The sequence below is a fragment of the Cebus imitator genome, unplaced genomic scaffold (genome assembly GCF_001604975.1).
Source record: "Cebus imitator isolate Cc_AM_T3 unplaced genomic scaffold, Cebus_imitator-1.0 Scaffold53, whole genome shotgun sequence".
Lineage (NCBI taxonomy): Eukaryota > Metazoa > Chordata > Mammalia > Primates > Cebidae > Cebus > Cebus imitator.
In genome coordinates, this window is record NW_016107368.1 from 9,080,396 (window position 1) to 9,106,647 (window position 26,252).

Genomic DNA, 26,252 nt, shown 5'->3' on the forward strand with positions numbered 1-26,252 from the left:
CAGAATTCAGACAAGATACTGTTCCACAGTATACTTTTTCTATCAGTAGCTCAGAAAAAGACTCATTCGAATCCGGTAACAAAGCTGTGTGTGAGAATGCTGAGAAAGCGTCGGCTGACTGACTTGACAAAAGGAGGAAACAACCAAGAATTCTGCCCTTCTTCAGTGCCTGAGAAGGAGATTTTCCATCAACATCCCTCTGAGATGAAGCAATTGATTGAAAATCATTCAAGTTTACCCCATGATAAAAGCGCAAGTCCTCAGAAAGGTCTCCAAAGTGTTTATGTTGTTTTTGTTTTGTTTTGGTAAGTTTACCATGGTTTTGCCAGAATTGCTCTCCATTGATCTCAGCTAAGACTGAGGTGAGCTGCACAGTGGAAGAGGGCTGCATGTAAGAAGGCAGCTCTGTCTCAGAGGACAAAAGGCCTGGGGGCACCCAGACAGGCAGGCACTGTGTGGAAGTCGCTCCCCTTCCAGTAGCCACTGTGGAGGTATTTCATAGAAATGCTCAAGGACCATTCAGGTTTAGAGTTGGGGCCAAACCGAGAACCCATGAGGGACATTGGACAGGAGTTAGGAGATGAGTTTCTCACACAACTGGAGCAAGGAGTGGGGGACCCTGGGCTTGAGACTTGCAATCTGCTGCCCTCCCTACAGTGTGGCCCCAGTTATGTTTTCCTGCAACTCTGCCTTCTTGAATCCAATTGTCTCCAGAAGAGGCAAATGCTTCGTAAGTGCCAACAGAGAGTGTTTCAGGAAATGAACACAGTGTGCACTCATCTGTGTGAGAGCGTCGTCTCTTACCCAACCTCCTCCCATTTTTTTTTTTTTCGAATTCACAACCTTCATTTCTCAGTGACAGAAGCATGTTTGAGATGCTGTGGGAAACCAAATATATAATAATAAAAATATAAAAAGGTGATGTTCAACAGAAGTGAAGACAAAACAATATGCATCAGGAGAACAAGAGTAAACTCAGCTCCCACCCTCCGTGGGCTGGAGTTGTCCATCCACAGGAAGAAAGGGAAGGAGGTGGAGGGAAGAAACAGAAGCAGTGTTCCGTTTTCTTCCTCACCAATGACATGCTTTTCTTTTCTCCTTTTGTGCTTCCCCCTGAGAGTCCCCTCCTTTCTCCCACACTCGTTTCCCTCTGCTCATGACTCCTGTAGGGAAGTTTCTTCAAACAAAACCCAGCTCCTGAGTCTCCAGATATTGTTCTGTCAGTTGCCAAAGGACTTCGCTGACCACTGCATGGGGATCCAACGAATTCAGTTAATGTCTTCATGTTGAAGAAGAGATGTACCTTCAGTTGAAAATCTCATTTTTCTTTTGTTTGCATTTTCTTCTAAAATCACTGGCCAAGATTCTCATCTCTCAAAATATCATTCTCATCTTTTCCTGGAGGAAACACCCGTTTGCTCCAGGAAAGAAAATGTTCTGGACAGGGAAAGAGGTGGGAGGAAGACTGGTCACTGCCTATTCCACTGTGCACAATTTGAATTTGGAACCATGCAAAAGTATTGCTTAGTTAAATTAAAATCATTTGAAAGATTAAAAAATAAACATTTAATACCAGCACAATACGCTGGGAAACAAAATGAAAGGCTTTCTGGCCCCAAAGCCGCTCTTTCCCGGACTGAGGCTTTCCTGCAAATACATGGGAAGTAAGGCTGGCCTGCTGGTGTGGACAGATTCCAGCAACATACACGACCTGGGGGCTCAAGGACGGCTTCCATAACAGTGATGAGCACACAGCCACCTAATGGCCTGGATCATCTGAACCAGGCAGAGGATATAGACATGGATCATCTGACAAACACAGGGGTTCTTAGGAAGTGTCCTAAATTGTGTTTAGGAAGTGCAGCGCCTGTTGAGATTCATCAAGCGCGGGAAAGAGCCCAAGTGGGAAGGAGCATGGGTTGAGGGGCACAAAAGTAGGTCTGTCGACAAAGAATGGAAGTAAAGGGGACATCAGTTTGAAGCTTTGTGCTGTGAGTCAGAAGGACAATTTAAAAGTTGCCTGAAGAAGCGCGTGCCGTCTGTGCTGCTGCCGTCCAGCTGGAAGGGAACCTCAGTTCTTGCCTATTGGCTGGAGCCCTTCACAGAATGTCCCCCACCCCTACCAGTACCTGCTACACTGCCCCTCCCCCTCTGCAGAATGTCTAGGGTCCTATGTTCTAAACCTATTTATTTTCAAATTTTCCCTGACCTACTTGAACTCAGGAGAATCTGTTGAGGCAGGTCACTCTCTGGGTCCTGCCCTTGACTTTTCTCGTTGTGGAAACTGTCAGTGGTGATCAGCACCCAGCCTGAGGGGATGGCTTCAAATGGAGGTGAGTCTGTAGGGACAGGGGCATTATCCAAGTCTCTGCCATGTTTCAAATCCTTGGGAATTCAAATTTGACACTGCCCCAGGAGACAGTTGGTAGGGCTGATGTCGAGGAGGGAGGGAGCACTGGATGTCCCCAAAGACATCACACCTGGGGAGGGCCATGGCAACCTGAGTCTGTGGTTAGGGAGGACAGCTCCTTAGAGGTGGACCAAGATGCCTGGGGGAATACACCATGTAGGGGAAAGGATGGGGTGGATGTATTGATTCTTTCTAGAGGGGGACAGGTCACGTCACCATGTGTTTGTAGGGAGTGGTGGGATCCTGTTGTGCTGGTGGCCCAGAGAGGATGACAGGGAAGCCTGAGCCTTGTGTTGTATCTTCAGGATCCTGGAAGGTGTCCTTCCATAGTGTTCAGAGGGATTTGGACTGGAGTTTTCTGGATCTTAGGGAGGAGTGGGGAGAAGTGGTCTCAGCCAGAAAACTGTTGGGTGGGTTGTCTGTGACAGAGCCTGCAGTGACAGCCTCTGGGTGGGCGAGGCTGGGGGTGCTGTAACTGCCGCAGCCTCTCAGCTCCCTCCCCAGAGGTGGCTTCTCTGTCAGTTCAGGTGGCTGTTGGCTCTGATTTAACAGGGGTGGGGGCAGTTGGGGAAGTTCAGGCAACATGGCCTGGGCTTCCCAGGTTGTTCTGAATTGTTCGTTCTTTTGCGGAAGCTCAGGTCTTCAGACCCACTTTCTCTTGTCTGCTAGCTCATGGCCTGTCCTCTGCACTTTGTGTTACTGTGGAGATGAAGGATTTGCTTCTATTCCATATCCACTACCTCATGAACAGGGGACAGGTGTGGACTCTTGCGGGTTCTCAGTGGAAGGGTCTGGAAAGATGGTTTCCTTTTCAGTAGAGGAAGGAGAGTAGCGCACAAATAGGAAGATGGTCCTCTTATTATTATTATTCAAGTTAGGGTGTGTGTCCTGACTGATGAGGTGCACGTGCTGTATCCCTATTCCCCTTGATTGGAGACTGCATGAGGTCCTAATGAACAGGGATGAGCTCCAGACAACTGTGCCCCACCTGGCCCATGGCCCAAGAACCTCTGGTTCTTGGTTGGTCACTATATTCAGTTACTGGGAGCTCAAAGGAAAAGGACCGGACATGGGCTCCTTGTCCCAGGAACTACTGTAACATGACCAGCAGCTGTGAAAATCCCCGGACATCTCCACTGACAGCCCCACTGCTCACCGCTGGCTGGCTGTGCTCTAATCCTGTGCCGCTGTTGCTGGCTGCTCAATGACAGTATCTCAGGGAACTCCACCACTGCTTCTCAGACCTGCTCCCTGGGAACAGAGCTTCCTGAGTGGCAGCCAGGACCATCGACCACTGAGGAAACGGTGGCCCGAATCTGACCCCTGTGTAGCACTTGCTGTGCATGGTGCCAGGACAATCACTTGCACGCTGGGCATGACGTGTCTGGGTTATCTTCAGGGTTCACAGGGTGCTGGCCTGGGAGAGATTTCCATCCAGTGGTTTTCTTTCATTGTTTCTTTTTTGAGACAGATTCTTCCTCTGTCACCCAGGCTAGAATGCAGTGGTGCAATCTTGGCTCACTGCTGTCTCTGCCTTCTGGTTCAAGCAATACTCCTGCCTCAGCCTCCTGAGTAGCTGGGATTACAGGCGTGCGCCACCACACTCAGCTGAGTTTTGTATTTTAGTAGAGACATGGTTTCACCTCATTGACCAAGCTGGTCTTGAACTCCTGACCTCAGGTTATCTGCCCGCCTAGGCCTCCCAAAGTGCTGGGATTACAGGCGTGAACCACCACACCCCGTCTATCCAGTGGCTTTCTTTTGTTGTGTTGAGTTAGGAAAGAAAGGGCTTTACAAGAGCTTCAGGAAAAGGAAGACTGAAGAGGAGATGGGGCCATAATATTAGGAACCTTCTGGCTTCCTATAGGCCTTCTGAGTGCAGAGCACTGCCCTGGGGGAGGCCCCTCACCTGCTGCTGAGCATGCTGAGGGCCTCCAAGCCAGTGAGAGATTCATCCCTGACCCATGGCTTGGGAGATGCCTGTAAGGCTGGCAGGTCTTCCAGGGACGCCCGAGGGAGACCATCAGAGGCAGCGAAGGCTTGGCTGTTGCTTCTTGGCAGACAGGGGTCAGGGAGTCTAGAGGAGCCAGGGCCAGGCTCTCTAGTGAGGCGACCCTCCCGTGGAGGAACAGAGCATCCGATGCACACACAGGGACACTTGCAAGCTGCAGTTTCCCTGTCACACGTCTCTGATTGGGACACCCCTCTGATTCCCAGTGACTACTGCAGACCTGCAGACCCCAGCTCATTCACCTCTTTCCTTTGTCTCCACAGCATGCCCAGTGCTGGGACCAGGCGTGACCGAGAACCCTGGCACCTCCATGCCAGTGTTCACGGCTCTGCCCTTTCCTACACCTGCTCCCGGCCCAGCACACGGGCCGCTCCTCGTGACTGCAGTGGTTCCTCCAGGCGGCCCTCCGGTGCTGTCTGCCTTCCCCAGGACCCCTCTGGTGGCAGGACAGGATGGCCGAGGCCCGAATTGGGTTGGGGCTTCCAACGTCCTTGTCCAGATGAGGACAGAAGTGGGGCCTGTGAAGGCTCCTCAGGCACAGACCTTGGTCCTAACTCAGGCCCCCCTCGTCTGGCAGGCTCCAGGCACCCTCTGCCAGGGCGTCGCATGTCCACCTCCCCGACCCGTGGCAGCTGCCCCTGTGGTGCCCGCTATGGCTGCCCAGGTCTTTGGGGGCACCCAGGCCTGCGAGGGAGGCTGGTCCCAGGGCCTTCCTCCTCCAGCACCACTGGCTCCCCAGCTGGCCCCCATGATGGCCCCAGGGAATGCTGGGCCATGGTCACAAGGGGCTCATGGAGAGGGCAGCCTGGCTCCCTCCCAGGCCAAGGCCCCCACGGACGACTCCTGCAACCCCAAGAGCGTGTATGAGAACTTCCGACTCTGGCAGCGCTACAAGCCCCTGGCCCGGAGGCACCTTCCCCAGAGTCCGGACACGGAAGCGCTTTCCTGCTTCTTCATGTGAGTGTCCTCGGGGCACCGGAGCTCGTCCCACAGCTCACCCGTAAAGAGGCTGCTGTATGGACGGGAGGTCACGCTGTTCAGGGGAGCTTGAAGGCGATGGGTTGAGCTATGGAAGGGCACATTTTCAGCAACACTAATCTGGCTGCCACTCAGGACAGACTCTCAGGGGCCTCATGTCACCTGCCCCTCACTGTCCCGTGAGTCCAGTCAATCCTTACTTTCAATCATTTTCATGACAATGTTTACAGAACACCCAGGTCAGAGAGGGTTCCCAGTCCGACATGAGCCACGGATTGGGTTTAGGATTTGAGCGTGTCCCAGTGTCTCCCCTTGACCTGAATGGCGAAGGCTAGGGGCACAGCACATGGGCTGGGGGTGGGAGCTGCAGGAACCTGGCACACGCCCACTGTTCTGCCGAGGTCCAGCTGGCACAGTGGTGGTGGAGCCTGCACAGGGGATGGTCTCGGACCCCGCACTGGGGTTCATGCTGGGCAGGTATTTGCAGCTTTGCCCTCGATCCCTCCTAGAAAAAGGGACGATGATGCTTCATTCAGAGGACGGTGAAGACGTGACTTGAGCTCACTTAAGACACATATAGCAGTGTCCGGCACATGCTGTGACACATCACATGACAGCAGTTATGATTACTGTCCCTATTGCTATCATTATCAGGACTAGGCCACCTTGGACAGCTCTCCCCAAAGCCACGGGCTCCAGTGATGGCTCTGAGTGCACCACGAGCCCAGCAGCCCAGGGCCATGTGGACTGTGGTGACTGAGGTAGCAACGCCAGCATGTGGGAGAGTTTGTGGATTCAGTCCCAGTCCCGCCTCTCTCCATCCTGCGGTGCCTCTGTGACCCTGTGTCCCCCCTCTGATGAGCAAACCCGTACTCCATGGGAGCTTGAGCGCATCCACCAGGCAATACACTGGCCACTCCCTAGGCAAGTCCCCTGCCCAGGGTGTAGGTGTAAGGAGGCCCCATCTTTGTCCCAAAAATCTTGCCGCCCCTGCATCCTGGGACTGGTTGCATTCTCCCTTGGAGCTGAGTCCCGATGCACTGGGGACCCTGATTCTGGGAGTGGAGCCGCCCCAGGCTCACAGGCTCCGCATGCAGTGAGCTTGGACACTGCTCTGCTTTGGTTCTGGTTTCCGTTCCTCTCCAGGACCCTGAGGCTGTGTCCCCAGGGGCTACCTTGCTCCAGAGTCCCCAGAAAGCTGGTTAAATGGTCAGTCCTGGGGCCCTAGAACCTGCATGTTAACCCTCGCTCCCCGGTCATTCTGTGTGCGCGCTGTCTCAGTCAGATCGGGCTCCGCCATAACAAATCCTATAGACTGGGTGCTTTATCAGGACACATTCACGTCTCCCAGCTCCAGAGGCTGGAAGTCCCAGGCTGAGAGGGAGAGCCCTGGTGTCTCCTCCTGCCCTTATCAGGGCTCAGATGCCATGACAGGAACCCACCCACATGACCTGCTCTAACCCTGATTGACTTCAAGAACGGACACACTGGGACTGAGGACTTCAGCACAGGAATGCTAGGGACACACAGGTGCCACCCAAAGTACTGAGTTCACTTGTCAACAATGAGGACTCGAGGGGCAGTCGGAGAGGCCACCCACTGGCTTCTGTTGATGTTTGATCCTGGGGGAGTGTCCTGGAGGCTGAGGAGCCCACGCTGGGGAGAACAAGACAGGGACACATGGCAGGACATGTGTGGGGAGGACAGGGGCGGGGTGTTGGGACCAGGTGGGCTTGGGATGGAGAATGGGCTTATGGACTGGGACTGACTGCACCGCCTTACAGCCCAGTTCTCAGATCCCTGGCCCGGCGGAAGCCCAGCATGACCCTGGAGGAGGGACTGTGGCGGGCCGTGCGGGAATGGCAGCACACGAGCAACTTTGACCGGATGATCTACTACGAGATGGCGGGAAAGTGAGTCTGGGGTGCAGGGGCAGAGCCCTCATGGCAGGGTGAGAGAGGGTGACAGAGGCCTGGTGGCCACGGTGACTTCTCAGCATGGAGCGTGAGGAGGGTGTGGACAAACAGGCCCTCCTGGGCCCCTGGCTCCCTCAGGAAGCTGCTCCTCCCTCCTAGAGTGCTCTGGGGTCTCTATCCTGCCCTGGTGGGAAGCCACGCCCTGCCTGGCCTGGGGACAACCCCTGCCTGACGCTGGGGGTCATGGAGGGAGCAGCCAGCATCACAGCCCAAAGGTGGTCACCTCCAGCTGGGGGGATGGGGAGAAGGGGTGCTGGCAACTATAGACAGAGCGGGGTGCACTCTCCTCACAGCAGTGACCAGAAGTCGGTTTTCACCCATCCCGGCCTGGCCAGGATTGGAGAAACCTGCCTTGAGTCAGGGGAGACCTGCATCCAGGACACTATGAGACCCATCTCTGGCCTGCCTGCCTTTGCTCCTGGGCAGCCCCCTCTGTTAAGACAGACAGACAGCAGCCTCAGGGGAAAGGGGCCCTGTCTTCTGGGCTCAGTTTTTCCTTCCCACATTCCCACAGCCAGGGGTCTCCCAGGCCTCATTTTCCTGGGTTATTCTTCAGGGACTCACAGTCCCAACCTCAGTACTCTGGCATCTGGGCAACATCCCTGACCCCTTCTGCCATAAACCCCACCCCTGGCCAGCTGAAGCCTGGAGGAGGGGTCCCCCTGGTGCCCTCCTGGGCCCCGTGGCCCTGACTTGAGTCAGGAAGTCCTGTTGATGCCATGGGCTCTGCAGGGGCCGGGTGAGGGACAGTGAGCCTAGAACCCTGGGAGGAGCTCCCTCCTGGGACTGGGGGATGGGCCCTAGGGAGGGCCTGGACAGCCTGCCCGAGGCACTCCTTCCCATTCCTGCCATCGGCTGCTGCCTGGTCCTGGTGGCAGGGGGCCTGGACCCTCTCAGCACGGCCTGCACCTTCTTCGCCCCAGGTTCCTGGAGTTTGAGGCTGAGGAGGAGATGCAGATTCAGAAGTCGCAGTGGATGAAGGGGCCCCAGTGCCTGCCTCCTCCAGCCCCGCCGAGGCTTGAACTTCAAGGACCATCAGCCCCTGAGGTGGCCAAGCAGCCAGGTACGGCTTCCCACATTCCCACAGGAGCCACAGCAAAGCCCAGAAGGGCCAAGGGAGGCCACTGACCCCACACCCCATGCCTCCCTTCAAGAGAGGGATTTGTTCCTTCCAACAAGACAGCTCAGGGGACCCGGGGAGCTGGGCGGCCCGTGGTCATGAAGTGGGTATTCACCTGGTCACATTTCCTAGCTACTCTCCCCTCCCCATTCCAAAAGTCAACATACAGTCCGCCCAGGAACAGGGATGAGCGGGTAGAGCACTCAGCTTATCAGTGGCTCCAAACTTCCTCCCAAAGGATGCTGTTAGATGTGCCCCTCCTGCGGCGTCTCCTCTGGGGCACTGTGGTTCAGGTGGTCCTGACCCAGCTGGGACCCAGTTCATGTCCCCGAGCCCTGCCCTCCCCTGTGTGGTGCAGGCAGGAGGAGCAGCCCTCACCACGCCCGTCCTCCTCCCTCCCTGCCTCAGTGTACCTTCCCAGCAAGGCCGGCCCCAAGTCCCCGCCTGCCTGCCTGCCACCACCCAGGCCCCAGCAGCCAGCGGAGACCAAGGCCCCCGAGGAGATACCCCCTGAAGTGGTGCAGGAGTATGTGGACATCATGGAAGAGCTGCTGGGGCCTCCCGATGGGGCCACAGAGCAGCTCACAGGACGAAGGGAAGAGGGCGAAGTGGAGCAGGAAGAGGACGGGATGCTTTCAGACCCCGACCTCCTGAGCTACATTGACAATCTGTGTTCCCAGAAAGACTTCGTCACCAAGGTGGGCTGGCCTCAAGTGCTGAGGTCTGCAGGATTCTGGGGCGTGGCACTCACAGGTCCCTGGAATTAAGCTCTGTTCCTTAGCTACTCCACAGGGGGTGGATGTTTGTGTTTCCATGGAATTGAGTGTCTGTGTAAGTGATTGTGTGTCTGTGTGTTTGTCTCTGTGATTTGTTACTATGTGTCTATGTGGGTGTGAGTGTGGTGTATGTATGTTATTTGTGTCTGTGTATTTTCCTGTGTCGTATGTGGTCTGTGTGTGTGTCTGTGTGTGGTTTGTGTGTCTCTGTCTGCGGTTTGTGTGTCTCTGTCTGCATGTGTGTATGCTACTAGGTCTGTGGTCTGTGTGTGGAGCTGGTGGTCGCCATGGTATGAGACAGCTCCAGAAGGGTGGGGACGGGGCGCTCGCTGCTTTCTGCATCTCCTCCAGGTGTCCTTGGCTCCAGGTTACTCCCTGCCCAGGAAGCTCACGACGTCTTCCTTCTGTTTCCAGGTGGAAGCCGTCATCCACCCCCGATTCCTGGAAGAATTGCTTTCCCCAGATCCACACATGGATTTCTTGGCCCTAAGCCAGGAGCTGGAGCAGGAGGAAGGACTCACCCTTGCCCAGGTAGAGCAGGGAGGGTAGGGAATCCAGGTACCCCGGGGGCAGTAGGGACCCGGCACCCAAGCCCCACCTGATTGTCTATTCCACTCTGTGGGGGATGCTTAACTTCTTGGGGAGCCACTCCGAGGTGGGAAGGTGCAGGTTCAGATGGAGCAGGATGGAGAGGAGCCAGGGAGGGGAGTCAGGATGCAACAGGAAGTCCAGCTGCCTCAGGCTTCCCTGCCTGCCGCCCAAGTGCCCTGGTCTCCACCACCCTGGGCCCTGCTCACACTTGGAGCAGCGCTAGTAAGTGCCCCCTTTCCTCCCGCAGGTAGCGGAGAAGCGCCGCCTATCCTTGAAGGAGGAACGGTGTGCGAGGGCAGCCCCTAGTCATGGCACCGCCCACTTGGACTCAATCTCCTTTAAGTCTGCAGTGTGCCAAGGAGCAGAGAGAGATGTCCCTGGCCCCCAGCAAGGGGTCAGCATGGAAACCTGCCCACCCCAGACAGCTGCCCGGGACCCTCAGGGACGAGGCAGAGCACGCACTGGCATGGCCAGGTCCAAAAACCCTGTTATGCTTTTGGAGAGTCTGGATTCCCACAAGCTGAGGGCTGCCCGGCCAAACTCTCCTCCCCAGGACCACAGACCCACCCCCCGGAAGGCTTCCTGGGACCCTCAGGGACGAGGCAGAATGTGCACTGGGATGGCCAGGTCCAAAAACCCTGTGGTGCTTTTGGAGAGACTGGATTCCCGCAGGCTGAGGGCTGCCCGGACATACTCTCCTCCCCAGGAACATAGACCCACCTACCCTGGCGTGGGGACCAAGGACACCTGGGTTCTCCCTGGAGCCTCTCCTGTGAAGGAGTCACCCAGTCTGTCTAAGGGGTCAAGTGAGGAGGAGAGGGAAATCCCTGGTATGGTTACTGTCGTGGGTACCAACTACAGGCTGCGGCCCTGGAAGCTGTCCCAGAGCCCTGTCCCTGCCTCGGGCCTTCTCAGCCCAGAAGGGCGGGGACCCCAGGGAGCTCTTCAGTCCCAATCTGCAAAGAGAAGAGGCCTCAGCCCAGCACCCACTCCTGCCACCAAGTCCAAGAAGCGAGCTCTCTTCGGAGGCCCATCCCCTGCTGAACAGACGCCCCACCTAGGGCCTGGGCTCAGAGTCTCTGGGGCGCAATCCCTGGCTTGGGGGCTGGGTGGCCCCTCACAGTCTCAAAAGCGAAAGGGTGATCCCTTGCTGTCTAAGAGGAAGAAAAAGCAGCACCGCAGCCAGTAGGGGGACAGGGCAGGCTCTCTGGTGCCAATCCTCAAGGGTGGGGCTCTTAACTCTCGGACCCTCACAGCACTGGATGACCCAAAGCAAAGACCTCCCCCAGTGCTGATCTTGCTGGTCATTAGCTTTGGAGAGTGGGGAAGGGAGGGGAGGGAGAGAGTTGGGGAGGAAGAGGGTGGCTGAATGGGAAGGGAGGGCCTAGGGGGAGGGGGTAGGAGGTGGGGAGCAATGCCTTGGGGGTCTCCTGTGTTAATATAAATAAATATAGTTGTGTTGGGAATGCTCTCCGGGCTGCTGCCTCTGTCCTCAGGGCTGTGCTGCTCAGTGGAGGGGGTCTGTGAGGGAAAGCAGAGGGACCGGGAGATGCCAAGCACTGAGGACCCACGGGGGCCAGTCCCACTCATTCCTGAGGTATAGGCTGCCCCTTCAGATGTTCCAGGGACTGACGGATGCTGAGGAAGCCCTGATCCCTCCCACCATCCACTCACAAGGCCCCACCTGCTTCAGTTATCAGCATCCCTGGAAAATCCTGGGATGGAGAGGGCTGGCCGGCTCTTGTTCTGCCCCGTGGGAGCCGAGGAGAAGGCCGCTGCCTACAACATGGACACAGGGAGAGGCGGCCGCTCCTGCTTAACCCTCATCAGGAAGAGCTTGGGCCCTGGGCTGAGGGGAGATGTCGAGGCGTCCATCCACACCGGTGTGTCTGGGATACGACAGTGGGTGGGGAGCAGGAGAAGTCCCTCTGCCAGCTTCTTGTCCAACTGGCGGAAGCAGATGCTCCTAGCTGTGGCCACAGGGACTGGCCTCAGGCCCTGGGGGTCCTGCATGGAGCCCCCCACAGCTATGATTCCCTTCCCATATGATGACTGAACTCTTGTGTGCAATTGATGCAGACACAGATTTACATTGGTATCTGAAACAGTTCCTTCCCAACCCACCATCACCAATGGGCACAAGCATGGCCAGCCTGCCAGGTGCAGGGTGGGGTGTGTCTGCTGGTCCCAGGGCCAGGGAGACCTGGGACCCAGGCCGAGAGGGGTCAAAGGTCAGCCACCCTTCTGCCAGGCACAGACCTCAAGGGCAGAGCAGGGGCTGCCTGGGATGTGCCACTGGCTGTCTGGGAAGTGCCCTGGGAGTCAGGGGCCAGGTGTTCGCTGAAGGGACCACATAGATGACAGTTGTCCCATAAGATTATCATCTCCCCCTTTTTTTTCTTTTTTGAGACAGAGTTTCACTCTGTCACCCAGGCTGGAGTGTAGTGGGGTACAATCTTGGCTCACTGCAACCTCTGCTGCCTGGGTTCAAGCGATTCTCCTGCCTCAGTCTCCTGAGTAGCTGGGATAACAGGTGCCTGCCACCACGCCCAGCTAATTTTTGTAGTTTTTAGTACAGTCAGGGATTCACCATCTTGGCCTGGCTGGTCTTGAACTCCTGACCTTGTGATCCACCTACCTCAGCACCCCAAAGTGCTGGGATTACAGGCGTGAGCCACAGTGCTCAGCCTTTTTTTCTTTTTTTAACTATATACTATCTAGGTTTACATAAGTACACTCAATGATGTTCCCACAATGACAAAATCACATTATGAAGCATTTCCCAGAATGTATCCCCACCGTCAAGCAATGCATAACTGTATTCTAGTTATCGTACATTACGTCTCTTAAACTTTTTCCTCGTATCTAACTGAAATTGTGTAGCCTTTTACCAATATCTCTCTAAAACCCCACCCCCAGTCCCTGGTAACCACAATTCTACTCTCAATTTATACGTGTTCGACTTTTTAAGATGCCACGTGTGAGATCATGCCATATTTGTCTGTCTGGCTTATTTCATTTAACATAATGTCCTCCAGGTTCATCCATGTTATCAAAAGGAGAGGATTCCTCCTTTTGTAAGGCGGTATAATATTGCATTGTGTATATATGGTCTAATTTTTTTAAGGTATGCACTGGTATTACCACAATCTTTGGAAATATGACAACAGCTTAGCTAAAAAAGATAATGCTTCTATAAAGGCATATAAATAAACATCTTGCTAATGACATTTGACTTAAAGAAATAGCTAATCATAATAAGTAATTGAAGAGGGAAAAAGGTTTTGTTTTTTTGTTTTTTGTTTTTGCTGGACATTTCTGTTGTAACCATAGACATATTTTGCTATAGCAATTCCAACACAGCTGGAAAATAAACTTAAAATTTCACCAAGTTTACTCTGGCTGTACCCCTCCTGGGTTCAAGTCTCGCTTCAAGGTGATATTATCATATGTGAGCCTTGTAGGAGTCTGACATCTAGGAACTGTTTTTATGTCAACATTTTGGTTGTGAACTAGCAGTATCTCAAATAACACCTTCTCTCAACCATGTACTGACTGACACGCACAGCTCCCCTGAAACAATCAGAGATACTGGGCTCCATTACTTCGTGTGCAGGTTTTTCTTGGCTGACCCTGTCAACAGGACTCTTAGCAAGTGGAGAGCAAAAGCCTTAGCTTGCTTACAACAATGGGGCCAGATAGGACTGATTTACATTTACTGACAGAGCAAATCAGGCTGTGCACAGTCTGGTATCTCTTCTTCTATTTGGAGAGGTGCTTTAGAATCAGTTGGAGAGGATCCTCATAAAAATCAAGAAAAAGACAATTGATCGTCCAAGGCCAAACTAAATAATGTTTTTTCAAGACTTGGCTTGGACAAAAAGGAGGCTGTTTGAGTAGAAACTTACAAACATTAATTATGTCACTTTTGCAATGACTATAAATTGCTGTTGTTGTCAAATCTGTTACTAACAGGGTCTTAAATGTTAGTGTGAAGCCGCTTCTTTACGAGTTCATGATTCTACATAAATGAGCCCGAAACAACCTACATGTTCAAACCTGATGAATACCTGAAACCAAGCTGGTGGTATACATCTGAAAACCTGATCATCTTCCCAGGTTCAGGGAAAGTCAGCAGGAACGACTGTAAGAGGAACATTTCCACTTACAGCAGCGCTTGTATAGAAGACATCCAACGTGAATGGTCAAAAATGCTGAACAATTCAATTTCTATGAACTATCCAGAATAAGCAGACCTACAGATAGAAATAGTGGTTGCCAAGGGCTGCGGTGTCTGAGGGAAATGGAAGGTGATGGATGAAGAACACAGTTTCTTTTGGAATGATAAAAATTTCTAAAACTGATTTTGTAACAGTTACACAACTCTGTGACTACACTAAAAACTACTGAATTGCACATTTTACATGGGCAAATTGCCTGGCATGTGAACTATGTTTTTATGAAGCTGTTACAAAAGAAAACCTCTAAAAGAGTGAATGGAAAAGGGATGAAAGGTTCTATCAGAAAAATAAGCTACAGATTAAATGTGCAGGACAAGGCTAGAGTGAATCCTGCGCCGTTAAAGCTGAAGAGAGTATGAATTCATGATTAATACAGGAAGGTAGATGTTTACAGAAATAGGTATGTGTGTAGATAGATGTTTACAGAAATAGATATGTGTACATGGGTCAGTAATACACAACTGTTTCCTACCTCTGTCCCTCAGGGGTCCAGAAGCATAGCTAGTGTCTACACCTTAGATTCTAAATATCATTCTTTAATAAAAGAAGCCAGGGAAGGCCCGTTCCAGGGCTAGGACAGGGAAAATGCAAGATGAACTTGGAACATCTTGTAGTATAGAAATTAAGGGTCGTTCTCAACCGCTAAAGCTGGAAAAATCTGAGTAACAAATAATATTAAATTATAACCCAATGAATAAAATAAGCCGCCATGAGTCCATAGTGATGCAAATAAATGACTAAACATAGAAATAATGGAGAGGGCCGGGCATGGTGGCGCATGCCTGCAATCCCTGCACTTTGGGAGGCCAAGGTGGGCAGATTATGAGGTCAAGAGATCAAGACCATCCTGGCCAACATGGTGAAACCCCATCTCTACTAAAAATACAAAATTAGCCGGGCGTGGTGGCGCATGCCTGTAATCCCAGCTACTTGGGAGGCTGAGGAAGGAGAATCACTTGAACCTGGCAGGCGGAGGTTGCAGTGAGCCGAGATCACACCATTGCACTCCAGCCTGAGCAGCAAGAGCAAGACTCTGTCTCAAAAAATAAATAAATAAATAACAGGAGAGAACAGACATATCTTCATTACAGAGCAATTCCAAAAAAATGGAGAAAATTTAAGGAATAAAAATCAACTTAAGAACACTATGGTAATTAAGTTGCTGGAGGCAAGATCCATCAATGAATGCTAAAATTAAAGGACAAAACATGAAGAAGAGGTATTTAGTGGGGTGCTGTGGCTCACACCTGTGACCTAATAATTTGGGAGGCTGAGGTGAGAGGATCGATTGTGCCCTGGAGTTTAAGATCACCCTGGGCAACACAGGGAGACCCCATCTCTATATTTAAAAAAAAATTAGCCAGGTGTGGTGGCGGTGCACGTCTGTAGTCCTAACTACTTGGGAGGCTGAGGTGGGAAGATTGCTTGAGCCGGGGAGGTAGAGGCTGCAGTGGGCCGGGATTGTGCCCCAATACCCCAGCCTTGGTAAAACAGCAAGACGCTATCCTGTGTCAAAAAAAAAAAAAAAAAATATTTATGTATCTTAAAATTGTCTTCCTGTAAATTTCTTTTTCTCTTTCTCTCTTTCCTTTCTTTTCTTCTTTCATTCTTTCTTTCTTTTTTGAAACAGAGACTTTCTCTGTCACCCAGGCTGTAGTGCAGTGGTGCGATCTCAGCTCACTGCAGCTTCTGTCTCCTGGGTTCAACCAATTCTCCTGTCTCAGCCTCCCAAGTAGCTGGTACCACAGGCGTGCACCACCACATCTGGCTAATTTTTGTATTTTTAATAGAGACAAAGTTTACCACGTTGGCCAGGCTGGTCTTGAACTCCTGACCTCAAGTGATCTGCCTGCCGCAGCCTCCCAAAGTATTGGGATTACAGGCATGAGCCACCACGCCGAGTCAAATACTTGTTAATTTCTAAGGTGGTTTTAATATTGTGTTCACAAATTCTTTAATAATCCTTTCTCCAGGAGATACGGCTTAATTTCCCTCCCTTGGCATATGGGCTAGGTGTGGTGACTACTTCTAAAAATAAGAGTATGGAAAGAAAAAAATGATAACTTTATGTTGGCAAAACCTGTCAGACTTCACCTGCACCGAGTAATCAAGGTCAGCATCACCAGAAAAGTCACATTGGTATCATGTACCCCTTGATAAGATACAGTGAAGACACTCACCTCTGTGATATTCTTACAAATAGTTGGCAGTGCCAATCTAATAAGAAAACATCAGGCAAGTCCAAATCAAGACACTATGTAAAGGCCCCGGCCAGTTCCCTTCAAGTGTCAAGGTCATGAAAGACACAGACTGACAGACTTACAGATTGGAGGAGACTAAAGAGATGTGACCACTAAATGCCACATGGGATCCTTGACTGAATCTAGATCAGAAGAAGGGGAAGAGTGAAAACCTAGTGGAAAACGCAAATCAAGTCTGCAGTTCAGTTGATAGTATTGTCCCAATGTTAGTTTATTAGCTCTGGCAAATGTACCACGGTTGTGTAAGATGTTAACATTAGGAGGGAAATGTGAACTGACCCACTGGCCCATGGCATCCTACTGTAAGAATAGACTTCACTTATTTATGTATTTACTGTTGGTTTAGACTCATAAGATTTTTTTCCCCCATGCTTTGTACGTCATTAGTGTACTCGATTAGATTGATACCCCAATTGTCCCAGATTTGGCCAATGGGTGGGAGTTCCTTCAGACTGACTCTTCTGTCCTAGCGGGATATTCCATCTTTCTTTTTTTGTTTTTTTGGTTTTTTTTTTTTTTAGCATTTGCCTTTTGGCCTGACAAGGTATTCTGGGATCATCGAATCCTAGTCCTGGAAGCAGCCCCTTCTTCAGGTCATCCTGACTTTCATTACTGGGAAGTGGTGGTATAAGATCTGGATACTGCCTGTGCTCACTGCTACTGCTGTGTCCGCGCTTCTCAGTGTTTTCAGTGGACAGACCTAGAAAATACATATGTGTGTATACACACACATATACATGCACACAAAGATGCATGTGCACATAAACATGCATGGACACACATACGCATCTTAGGAATCAAAAGTTCACACCAATACTTCCAATTCTAGTCCATCCTCACAGGATTCTTTTTCTCTGCCCCATTCCTCATTTGTAGGACTTTTCTTCCACAGTGAGAACCCTGGCTCCCAACAACACAGACACATGTACTCATTTGCTCAATCCCATAATGTATATAAAATAGTTTCAGGATGACTCTGCCCATACCACTACAATATACAAACCTACTAGAGTTTGGGTTTGTTTGTAATTCTAATTCACATATAACATTCTATGTCCTTATACTTTAACCATCTGTGCTGGACGTGCTCACAGGCATGTCCCAGCTCGCAGCCTATGCCCCTTCCTTATTTAGACTTTCCTTTTTGCTCTCCATTGCTTTTACCTGTTTAGAAAAGTTTCAAGTTATTAGCCAATCGGGTTTTAGTTTAGACTGTGAGGTCTGGCTCCAGCCAACGGAGATCAGACACAGCAGTAAGGACAACTCCAAATGCGTAAGAAATAAATATACCTGTTTTTCTTTGTTCGTTGTAATCTCATGACAAGATTGCTAGTGGGAGTACCCTTTCTGCAGGAAATTAAAAGAATTGCTTGGCTGAGAGATCCTTTGTCCCAGTACTAATTTTTCTTTGCGGCACCAAAAAGAAAAATTTTATACGTAACAGTCAGGGTCTGCTCTCTTGCTATCACAGGAAACCCAAGACCACCAAGTCCTAATCAGCTTTCTGAATGCTGGAAGGTCATGTTCAGAAGAGCTAAGGCTCCCTGGCGGAAGACCTGCTGATGGGCAGACACATGTGTGAGGCCATCCTCCATCAACCAGCACCAGCCCACCCCTTAACTGACCAGGGACGGAGGAGAGAGCTCAGCAGAGACCACACAAGCTGACCCAGCCTGGAAGGCCCTTTCAGCCCAGATGATGCACAGAATCATAGACAACAATAAAATGGTGATGGATTTAAGCCACTGAACGTGAGGGGGAAACTGACAATATCTATGGACGTTTTTTTACTATCAATAACCTCATCAGACTATGAGCTTCATAAAAGGGGTTAGAGTTTCAACATGTGAATTTTAGGTTCTGTCTCCAAATGCAGCTACACTGGGGTTAGAGCTTCAACATGCAAATTTGAGAGGAGAGAGTTTAGTCCCCTAAAGTGAAAAAAGAAGGCACCAGGTGTATCTGCTCGCCACTTGATCACACATGTTTAAAACAGCACCCAACACGAAGTAGATTCTCCGTCATTATTTATTGTTTAGTGAATTAAGTAAATACGTCAATAGTATCCACTGGAGAGACAAAATTGGCTCTCAAGGTTTTGCAGCTCTTAAACACAGTGACTTTACAGTGTTTTTCTCACACTTGCTGGGGTCACTTTCTAAGGTATATGGAATAGTCCGTACCTTAGTTTGAGTTTCACTCCAAGCACCAAGTTCAGAGCCAGGCTGTGGGACTCATGGTAAATAACCCAACGTGTTGCCTTCCTGCAAAGAATACACAAGTCCCAGGAAGGTCCTTGGAGCCTCAGGGGAGGAAAATAAGGCAGGAGGACTGAGGTCTTCTCAAAAGCTGCTCATGCCCTCCAGCCCCAAGGTTTCTTTTGACCTGGATAAAGTAAAACAAGGAGAGCACACTGAAATTAGAGGGAGGCAACGGCATTTTGCACACCTTAGTAACAACATGTGGGGGCCTCTGGGTGTCCTGTATGACAGCAGAGGACCAGGAAGCTTTCTGGTGTGATGGAAACATTCTGAATTTCCTCTGTGGTGGTGATTACATGAGTATGCATATTCATCAAAACTTAGCAACTGCACACTTAAAATAGGTGCAACTTGTACATAACTCATTCTCCAAAGCAGTGCTTTTGGAAAGGGCTCATGTGGTCCTTTTCTCTTCCTGGTTCCTTCTCTGCTCACTTGCCAACAGTGCTCCTTGTCCTCTGGGATTCAGCAGGTGGAGGAATGAAGCGAAGAGAAAAGAGATGCCATTCACACAGATCCAGAAGTAAGCTGGCTCATACTGGGGCCTGGAAACACCTACTCAGACACCTCCCTGTTGGGATTGCCTTACGTTGGGCATTACTGTTGGGGTCACTACCTGCAGGGGTCTATCCTGCAGAGCCTGACTCAGCAACAGATGAATAAAGTACACTGACACACAGATATTTTGTTTTGCTAGTTTGGCTGAGGGACTGAGCAGCTTACAGGCACCTTGGAGAGTGCTATGAACGGCTGCAACTGCCAGCTCTCCCCAGCTAGTGAGACTCGCATTTATTTAGTAAAGTTTAATTGACAAAGGCTTGAGTCAACACTACTAGATGTTGAAGATTAAAACACAGGGTCTGATGCCTAAAGCAAACACTATTAGTGGATAAAATCTTTGGTCAACCTCCCCTGAAGAGGGCCATCTAGCTGAAAGCTTAGTTATAAGACTACATGAGTAAACAAGTTAGTTAGGTAAACTCCTCCACATACCTTAGCTATTTGCTTTACTTATTAACTAAATATAAGGGGGATTTAGGCTGCCTTCAGTTGAAACTTCTACTAAAACTATGAAAAAACCCTTAGGCCTTCCAAAAGGATTTGAGACTATATTCTGTAACTTTCTCTACTATTTTTCCCTTAATATTTTTTCTACCACCCTGAGTGAATTCCTACACCTTTCCACCAAGGAGCAGTTTGTGAGCCCATCTGTTCTGCCCTCTGTGTTTCCCTGGGCAGGAGTTACCCCCCAGCCATTGCATCCCCCAAACTCTAGAGGTTCAGTTGAGCTGAACTTCACGGGGCCTGAGGCAGGAACACAAGCTACCCCTACCCAAGCCCTTGACAAGGCAGGAGGAGGGGCTTAATAGCACATGCCTGTCTACAGAAGTCCTCCTTTCAAAGCTTCTTAACCTTCCTCCTTCTCACAAGGTGTATCTGCTCACTGCTTCACCATGGGTGTTTAAATCAGAACCATCTGTATTTTGGTCTGGCAGCTCACTTGGGAATGAATGCAGCATCCTTGGAAATGTGGTGTACAGTGGATGCACCAATGTCCACCTCCTGCTACAAATGGTGACTGTACTTGTGGCCATCTGGGCTCTTTATTCTGTTGTTGGTTTTGCCTGTTTTACACCACCCATCATCCACCGACAATAGCAGCCTAATTTGTCCTCCATAATGGCTACTTCCCCAACTCCAGGTGGTTGTAGTAAAGAGGACTCCTAGTTCAAGGGGTCAGCCTTGCAGATATTCAAGGGAGAGCCACCCGAGCAGAGGGACAGTTATGGACTAAACTGTGTCCCCCCAAAATTTGTATGTTGAAGCTCTAACCCCCAGTGTGACTGTGTTTGGAGACCGAACCTATAAGGAGGTAATAAACGTTAAGTGAGGTCATAGGGGGGCCTCGATCCAATAGAATTGTGTCCTTATAGGAACAGGAAGAAGCACCAGGGATATCACTCTCTACTCTCCCGTTCTCTCTCTCTCTCTCTCCCCCCCTCCCTCTCTCTATCCCCGTCTCCCCCATGAGAGGACACAGCCAGAAGGAAGCCGTCTGCAAGCCAAGAAGAGAAGCCTCACCAGCCATGGAATCTATAGGAGCCTTGATCTTGGACTTCCAGGCTCCAAAGCTGTGAGAAATGCATTCTGTTGTTTAAGCTGCCCTGTCTGTGGATTCCGTTAAGGCACTGTGAGCTAAGACAGGGACTAACTGGTGCAAAGGCCCTGACGGGGAACTGGAGGCAGGTTTGAAGGGTGGGGGGAGGGTGGTGCCACGATCACTGGGTGGAGGGTGGGAGTAGGTGGACATGGGTTGAAAGGTCGTGGGGCAGGCGGCCTCCTAGGCAGCGTCCTGATGTTGGTCTTTTCCAAGACGGAAGCCATGGGGAGCACACACTCCACATTACAAGGATGGGCAGGCCCAGGAGGGGAAGCAAGGACACCCTAGAGGCAGCGGGAACTGGCGGGCAGCACCGTGGGGGAGGAGAGGAGGTTGGAATCTACTTTTGTCTTAAGAAGGGCGCTGCTGGAGGGTGGGATGTGAAAACAGAGGGAGAGAGAACTCAGAGGTCACTGCAGGTCTGAACAACTACAAGGATGGAGGTGCCCCGAGCTGACGCAGGAGGCCTGGGCAGGGGCCGGTGTGCAGGGACAGATCCTGGGGCCTGGAGGCCAGAGGTCGGGCCATGAGGCCTTACGGCAAAGGCAGTGCGGGCCCTGAAACCAAGAGAAGACAGCGCTGGCAGGAGGCAGCAGCCCCAGAGTCAGGATGGAGGAAAGCCACGCCGGTGGCCAAGGTCAACCAGGCCTTTGGGGCTCGGCAAGGGCAGCTCTGTGACCTGGTGGAGCCTGGCTCCTGCCTGCCTGACGGGGAGGACCCCCAGGCGGCGACCGCGGACAGAACGTCCAGGGTTCTGCGCGAGGAGTGGAGAATGAGGCGGAGCTGGGCTGCAGGAGACGGAGGCGGAGAGACTGCCTGGCGGGAGACGCGGGGGCCCGCAGCAGGGTCCTGGAAGCTCCAGGCGGGAGGAGGCGTGGTGGCGGGAGGAGGCGCGGGCGAGGGGGCGGGCGCAGCGCCTCTGGGCGCCACAGGCAGAGGGGTCGGACCGAGCACAGGAGGCGGAATTGAGAGGCCCGCCCGGCAGGGGAAGTGAAGGGAGGTTGGTTAAGAGCGCCCGCCAGGGGCAGAAGGACGCCAAGCGACTGCGGGCAGAGCTGCGGGAGTGCGCGCCACCCCGGGGGAGGATGCGCTGGGCTGGCTGCGGAGCGGCAGGGGCTCGAGAGGCTGGAAACGCTGCGGCAGAAACTGGAAGGCCGCCGTCTAGGTTGGCTCAGGAGTACAGGGGCGCCCCCTGGTCACCCCGCACCTCCCGGGCGCCGCGCGCTCGCAGGCGGGAGGGCGGAGGGGGGCGGGAAGGAGACGAAGGCGCTGCGATCCTGGGCGCGCCGCGCGCTGGGCGTGAGGCTGCAGGAGCGGCGGTGCAGCGTCTCGGCGACTCCACGTGGGCTTGCGGACATGCTGCAGGGAGGCGGCGCTGACAAAAGCAGCTCGCTCACAAAAATACGGCGACGCAGGCGCAGAGCAGACGTCTGCTTTGACACCACCCGACTGCCAAAAAGATTGCTGGGATCGCAAGGGCGGGGAGTTGGGGGGAAGGCGGGGGGCCGGGACAGGGGTGGACCCGAGCCTCGCTTTCCATCTCAGGCCAGCGTGGTGGTCTCATGGGAATTTAGCCAAACATTTCGTCCTAACCTCAACAACACGTCCTCGTGAGTCCTCATACAACCTCTCCTTAGCGGGTAACAGGCTGCAGCCGTTGAAGTCTAATTTCACGCTGTTGATCGATACTTTCAATAGAATGCTTTCTCATTAATTCTGTGCCTTTAGCTTAACTCTGGACATGTTTCAAGACAACGTATTAATAGGACTGTGGTGTTACATATTCCATCAATTTATAGATGTAACCCGGAAAACTCAAATATAGTTAGAGGACTGGATTAAATGATATTTACTTTAGCAATAGAGAAATAAATGTATACTGGACTGATGGAAATATTCTAAAGCTAGATTGCAGTGATGGTTACACAACTCTATAGATTTACTGACAGTGTGTGAATTCTGTAGCATGTAAAAAATACCAGCTGTAAAAATGAAAAATCTATCACTAAAAAGTAAATACGTGTCTAACTGGAAGAACATAGGATACAGAAGCTGGGGGGCGGGGAAGAGGGAAGGCTAGGGGTGCTAAGACCCTCATTCACATCCTGGTGTGGCAATTACTGCAGTCTAAGTTTACAGAACAAGAAATTCAAATTCAAGAATATTTTGAATCTAGTTAACTTATAGAAAACTATGATAATATAAGCACAACAAATTAAGAGGAAGAAGGAAAGCAGCCTCAATCAGCTAAACCTTCATCTTTCATAATGGAAAGTCACTGCAAAAGAAATCGAGGTTGATAAATACAGAAGCTTAATAAGTGCATTATTACTTAAAAATTTGAATTTTGAAAGGAACTCCCCAAAATCTAAAAATGCTAATTGTTAAAAAAAAATTGGGGGGGAGCTGGGCGTGGTGGCTCAGGCCTGTAATCTCAGCGCTTTGGGAGTCAGAGGCGGGTGGATCATTTGAGGTCCAGAGTTCAACACCAGTCTGGCCAACATAGTAAAACCTGGTCTCTACTAAAAATACAAAAATTAGCCAGGCAGTAGTGGTGAGTGCCTGTAATCTCAGCTACTGAGGAGGCTAAGGCTGGAGAATCGCTTGAGCCTGGGAGGCAGAGGTGAGCCGAGTTCAATCACGCCACTGCACTCCAGTCTGAGTGACAGAGTGAGACCCTGTCAAACAAAAAAAAAATTGAGATATCGTCTCTCTCTGTCACCGAGGCTGCAGTGGAATGGTGTGATCGTAGCACGCTGCAGCCTCTAACTCCTAGGCTCAAGAGATCCTCACGTTTCAGCCTCCTGTGCAGCTATGACTACAGGTGGGCGCCACCACTTCCAGCTGACTTTTTTATAGCGTAGGGGGTCTCACTGTGTTGCCCAGGCTGGTCTCAAACTCCTGGCCTCAAGCAATCCTCCCATTTCAGCTCCTAAAGTGTTGGGACTCCAGGCATGAGCCACCATGCCTAAATTTTTGCCTTTAGAAATTGTCCCATGAATTCCTGGATTGACATAACAGTTGGTATTGTCTTGATAGAAGAGATGTTGAAATAATCTATCATCTTCACACTGCCCGGCATGTGCACCCATGTGCGTGTCTGTACATGTCCGTATGTGTGCACGTGTTACATGAATGTGCACGTGTGTGCATATGTGCAAGTGTTTGTGTGTGCTTGTCTGTGTACATGTCTGTCCATGTGTATGTATGTTTTAAGTGATCTGTAAAATCAAAAGAAAAACTAGCCTCAAGGTAAAATTACAAAGAATTCCCACACATATTTACAGTGATCAGTGACATAAAATAGTCTTTCATTATTAAAATAAATATTAAAATTTGGTTATCTGTGATGGTTTAATATTTAGGAAACTAGTTAATACAGATTAAATTACATTTCAATATTTCAAATTTTTCCTAAATCTCAATAACTTTTATTACTGAATCTGCAGATGAAGGTCTTGGTACAATTATATTTTAAAACTTTTTTGAAAGGAGGGGAGAACATTTTATTTTTTTAATTTTATGCTTCAAATTTACATTATGTACACTAAGTGCTATGTAAACCTTTCTTTAGGATATCAATATTTAACGGGCAATACTATTTCATCTGAATTTATTTGGAGAAATACAACTTGGCTGTCTGCTTATGGACATCAAAAAATGTGCCAAATAAGAAAATAGGGCATTAACAATCAGAATTTAAAATTTTTTTTTTAATTTCAATTGTTTTGGGGGTATATGTGGTTTTGGTTATGTGAATAAATTCTTTTGCGGTGGTTTCTGAGATTTTAGTGCACCCATCCCCCGAGCAGTATACACACTATACCCAATGTATAGTCTTTTATCCCTCACCCCCCCACCGCAACCTTCCCCACTGAGTCCCCAAAGTTTATTTTATCATTCTTGTCCCTTTGCATCCTCATAGTTTAGCTCCTACTTATAAGTGAAAACATACAATATTTGGTTTTCCATTCCTGAGTTACTTCATATAGAATAATGGCCTCCAGCTCCATCCAAGTGGCTGCAAAAGACATTATTTCATTCCTTTTCAGGGCTGAGTAGTATTCCATGGTGTATATGTACCATGTTTTCTTTATCCACTCATTGGTTGATGGGCACTTAGATTGGTTCCCTGTCTTTGCGACTGTGAATTGTGCGGCATGTGCATGTGTCTTTTTCATATAATGACTTGTTTTCCTTTGGGTAGATACCAAGTAGTGGGATTGCTGAATCTTATGGCAGTTCTACATTTAGTTCTTTAAGTTCTTTAAGGATGTGATGAAAAGGGAATGCTTTTACACTGCTGGTGGGAATGTAAATTAGTACAACTATGGAAAACAGTTCCATAGTTGTACTAATTTACATTCTCACCAGCAGTGTAAAATATCCCCTTGTCTTTTTCACCACATCCACACCAACATCTATTGTTTTTTGGCTTTTTAATTATGGCCATTCTTATAGGAGTAAAGTGGCATCTCACTGTGGTTTTAATTTGCATTTCCCTGATGATCCATGATGTTAAGCATTTTTTCACGTTTTTTGGCCATTTGTGTATTTTCTTCTGAGAAATGTTTATGTCCTTTGCCCACTTTTTGATGAGATTGTTTTGGTTTTTTTTCCTGATTCGTTTGAATTCCTTATAGATCTGGATACTAGAACTTTACTGGATGTAGTTTGCAAATATTTTCTCCCACTCTGTGAGTTGTCTGTTTACTCTGCTGACTATTTCTTTTGCTGTGCAGAAGCTTTTTAGTTTCATTAGGTCCCATTTATCTTTGTTTTTGTTGAATTTGCTTATGGGGTCTTAGTCATGAATTCTTTGCCTAAGCCAATGTCCAGAAGAATTTTTCCATTGTTATCTTCTAGAATTATTATAGTTTCAGGTCTTAGATTTAAGTCTGATATTGTTTAGATCCGTTTCCACGTCCCCACTAAATCTCATGTTAAATTGTAATCCCCAGTGTTGGAGGTGGGGCCTGGTGAAGGGTGACTGAATCATGTGGGCAACATTCTCACAAATGGGTTAGCGCCATACCCTTGGTGCTGTTTTCACGATAAAGTTCTCAGGAGATCTGGTGGTTTAAAAGCATGTGGCACCTCCCCACACTCTCTTTCTCTCTTCTTCCTGCTCCAGTCACATAAGGCATGCCTGTGCCTGCTTCCCCTTTGCCTTCTGCTATGATTCAACGTTTCCTGAGGCCTCCTCAGAAGCCAAGCAGATACGGGCATCATGCCTCCTCTAAAGCCTGTGGAAAAGTGAGCCAACCTCTTCTCTTTGTAAGTTACCCAGTATCAGGTATTTCTTTATAGCAATGTGAGAACAGGCTAATACAAAGTCTTTGACCATCTCGAGTTGATTTTTGTGTAAGGTGAGAGATGGGGATCCAGTTTCATTCTTCTACATGTGGCTTGCCAGTTTTCCCAGCACCATTTATTGAATAGAGTTCTTCAATTTATATTTTTGTA

General features: G+C 50.0%; 1 protein-coding gene across 1 annotated transcript; it reads left to right on the top strand.

The window, feature by feature from the left end:
* The first annotated feature begins 4,374 nt into the window (after positions 1–4,374).
* LOC108304342 (NUT family member 2G-like) lies at positions 4,375–11,051 on the top strand. The gene is made up of 8 exons (XM_017528499.2): positions 4,375–4,477; positions 4,685–5,378; positions 7,184–7,312; positions 8,299–8,438; positions 8,904–9,193; positions 9,686–9,802; positions 10,110–10,336; positions 10,490–11,051. The coding sequence occupies exons 1-8, from the start codon at positions 4,375–4,377 to the stop codon at positions 11,049–11,051; spliced, it is 2,262 nt and encodes a 753-aa protein (XP_017383988.2).
* The last annotated feature ends 15,201 nt before the right edge of the window (positions 11,052–26,252 follow it).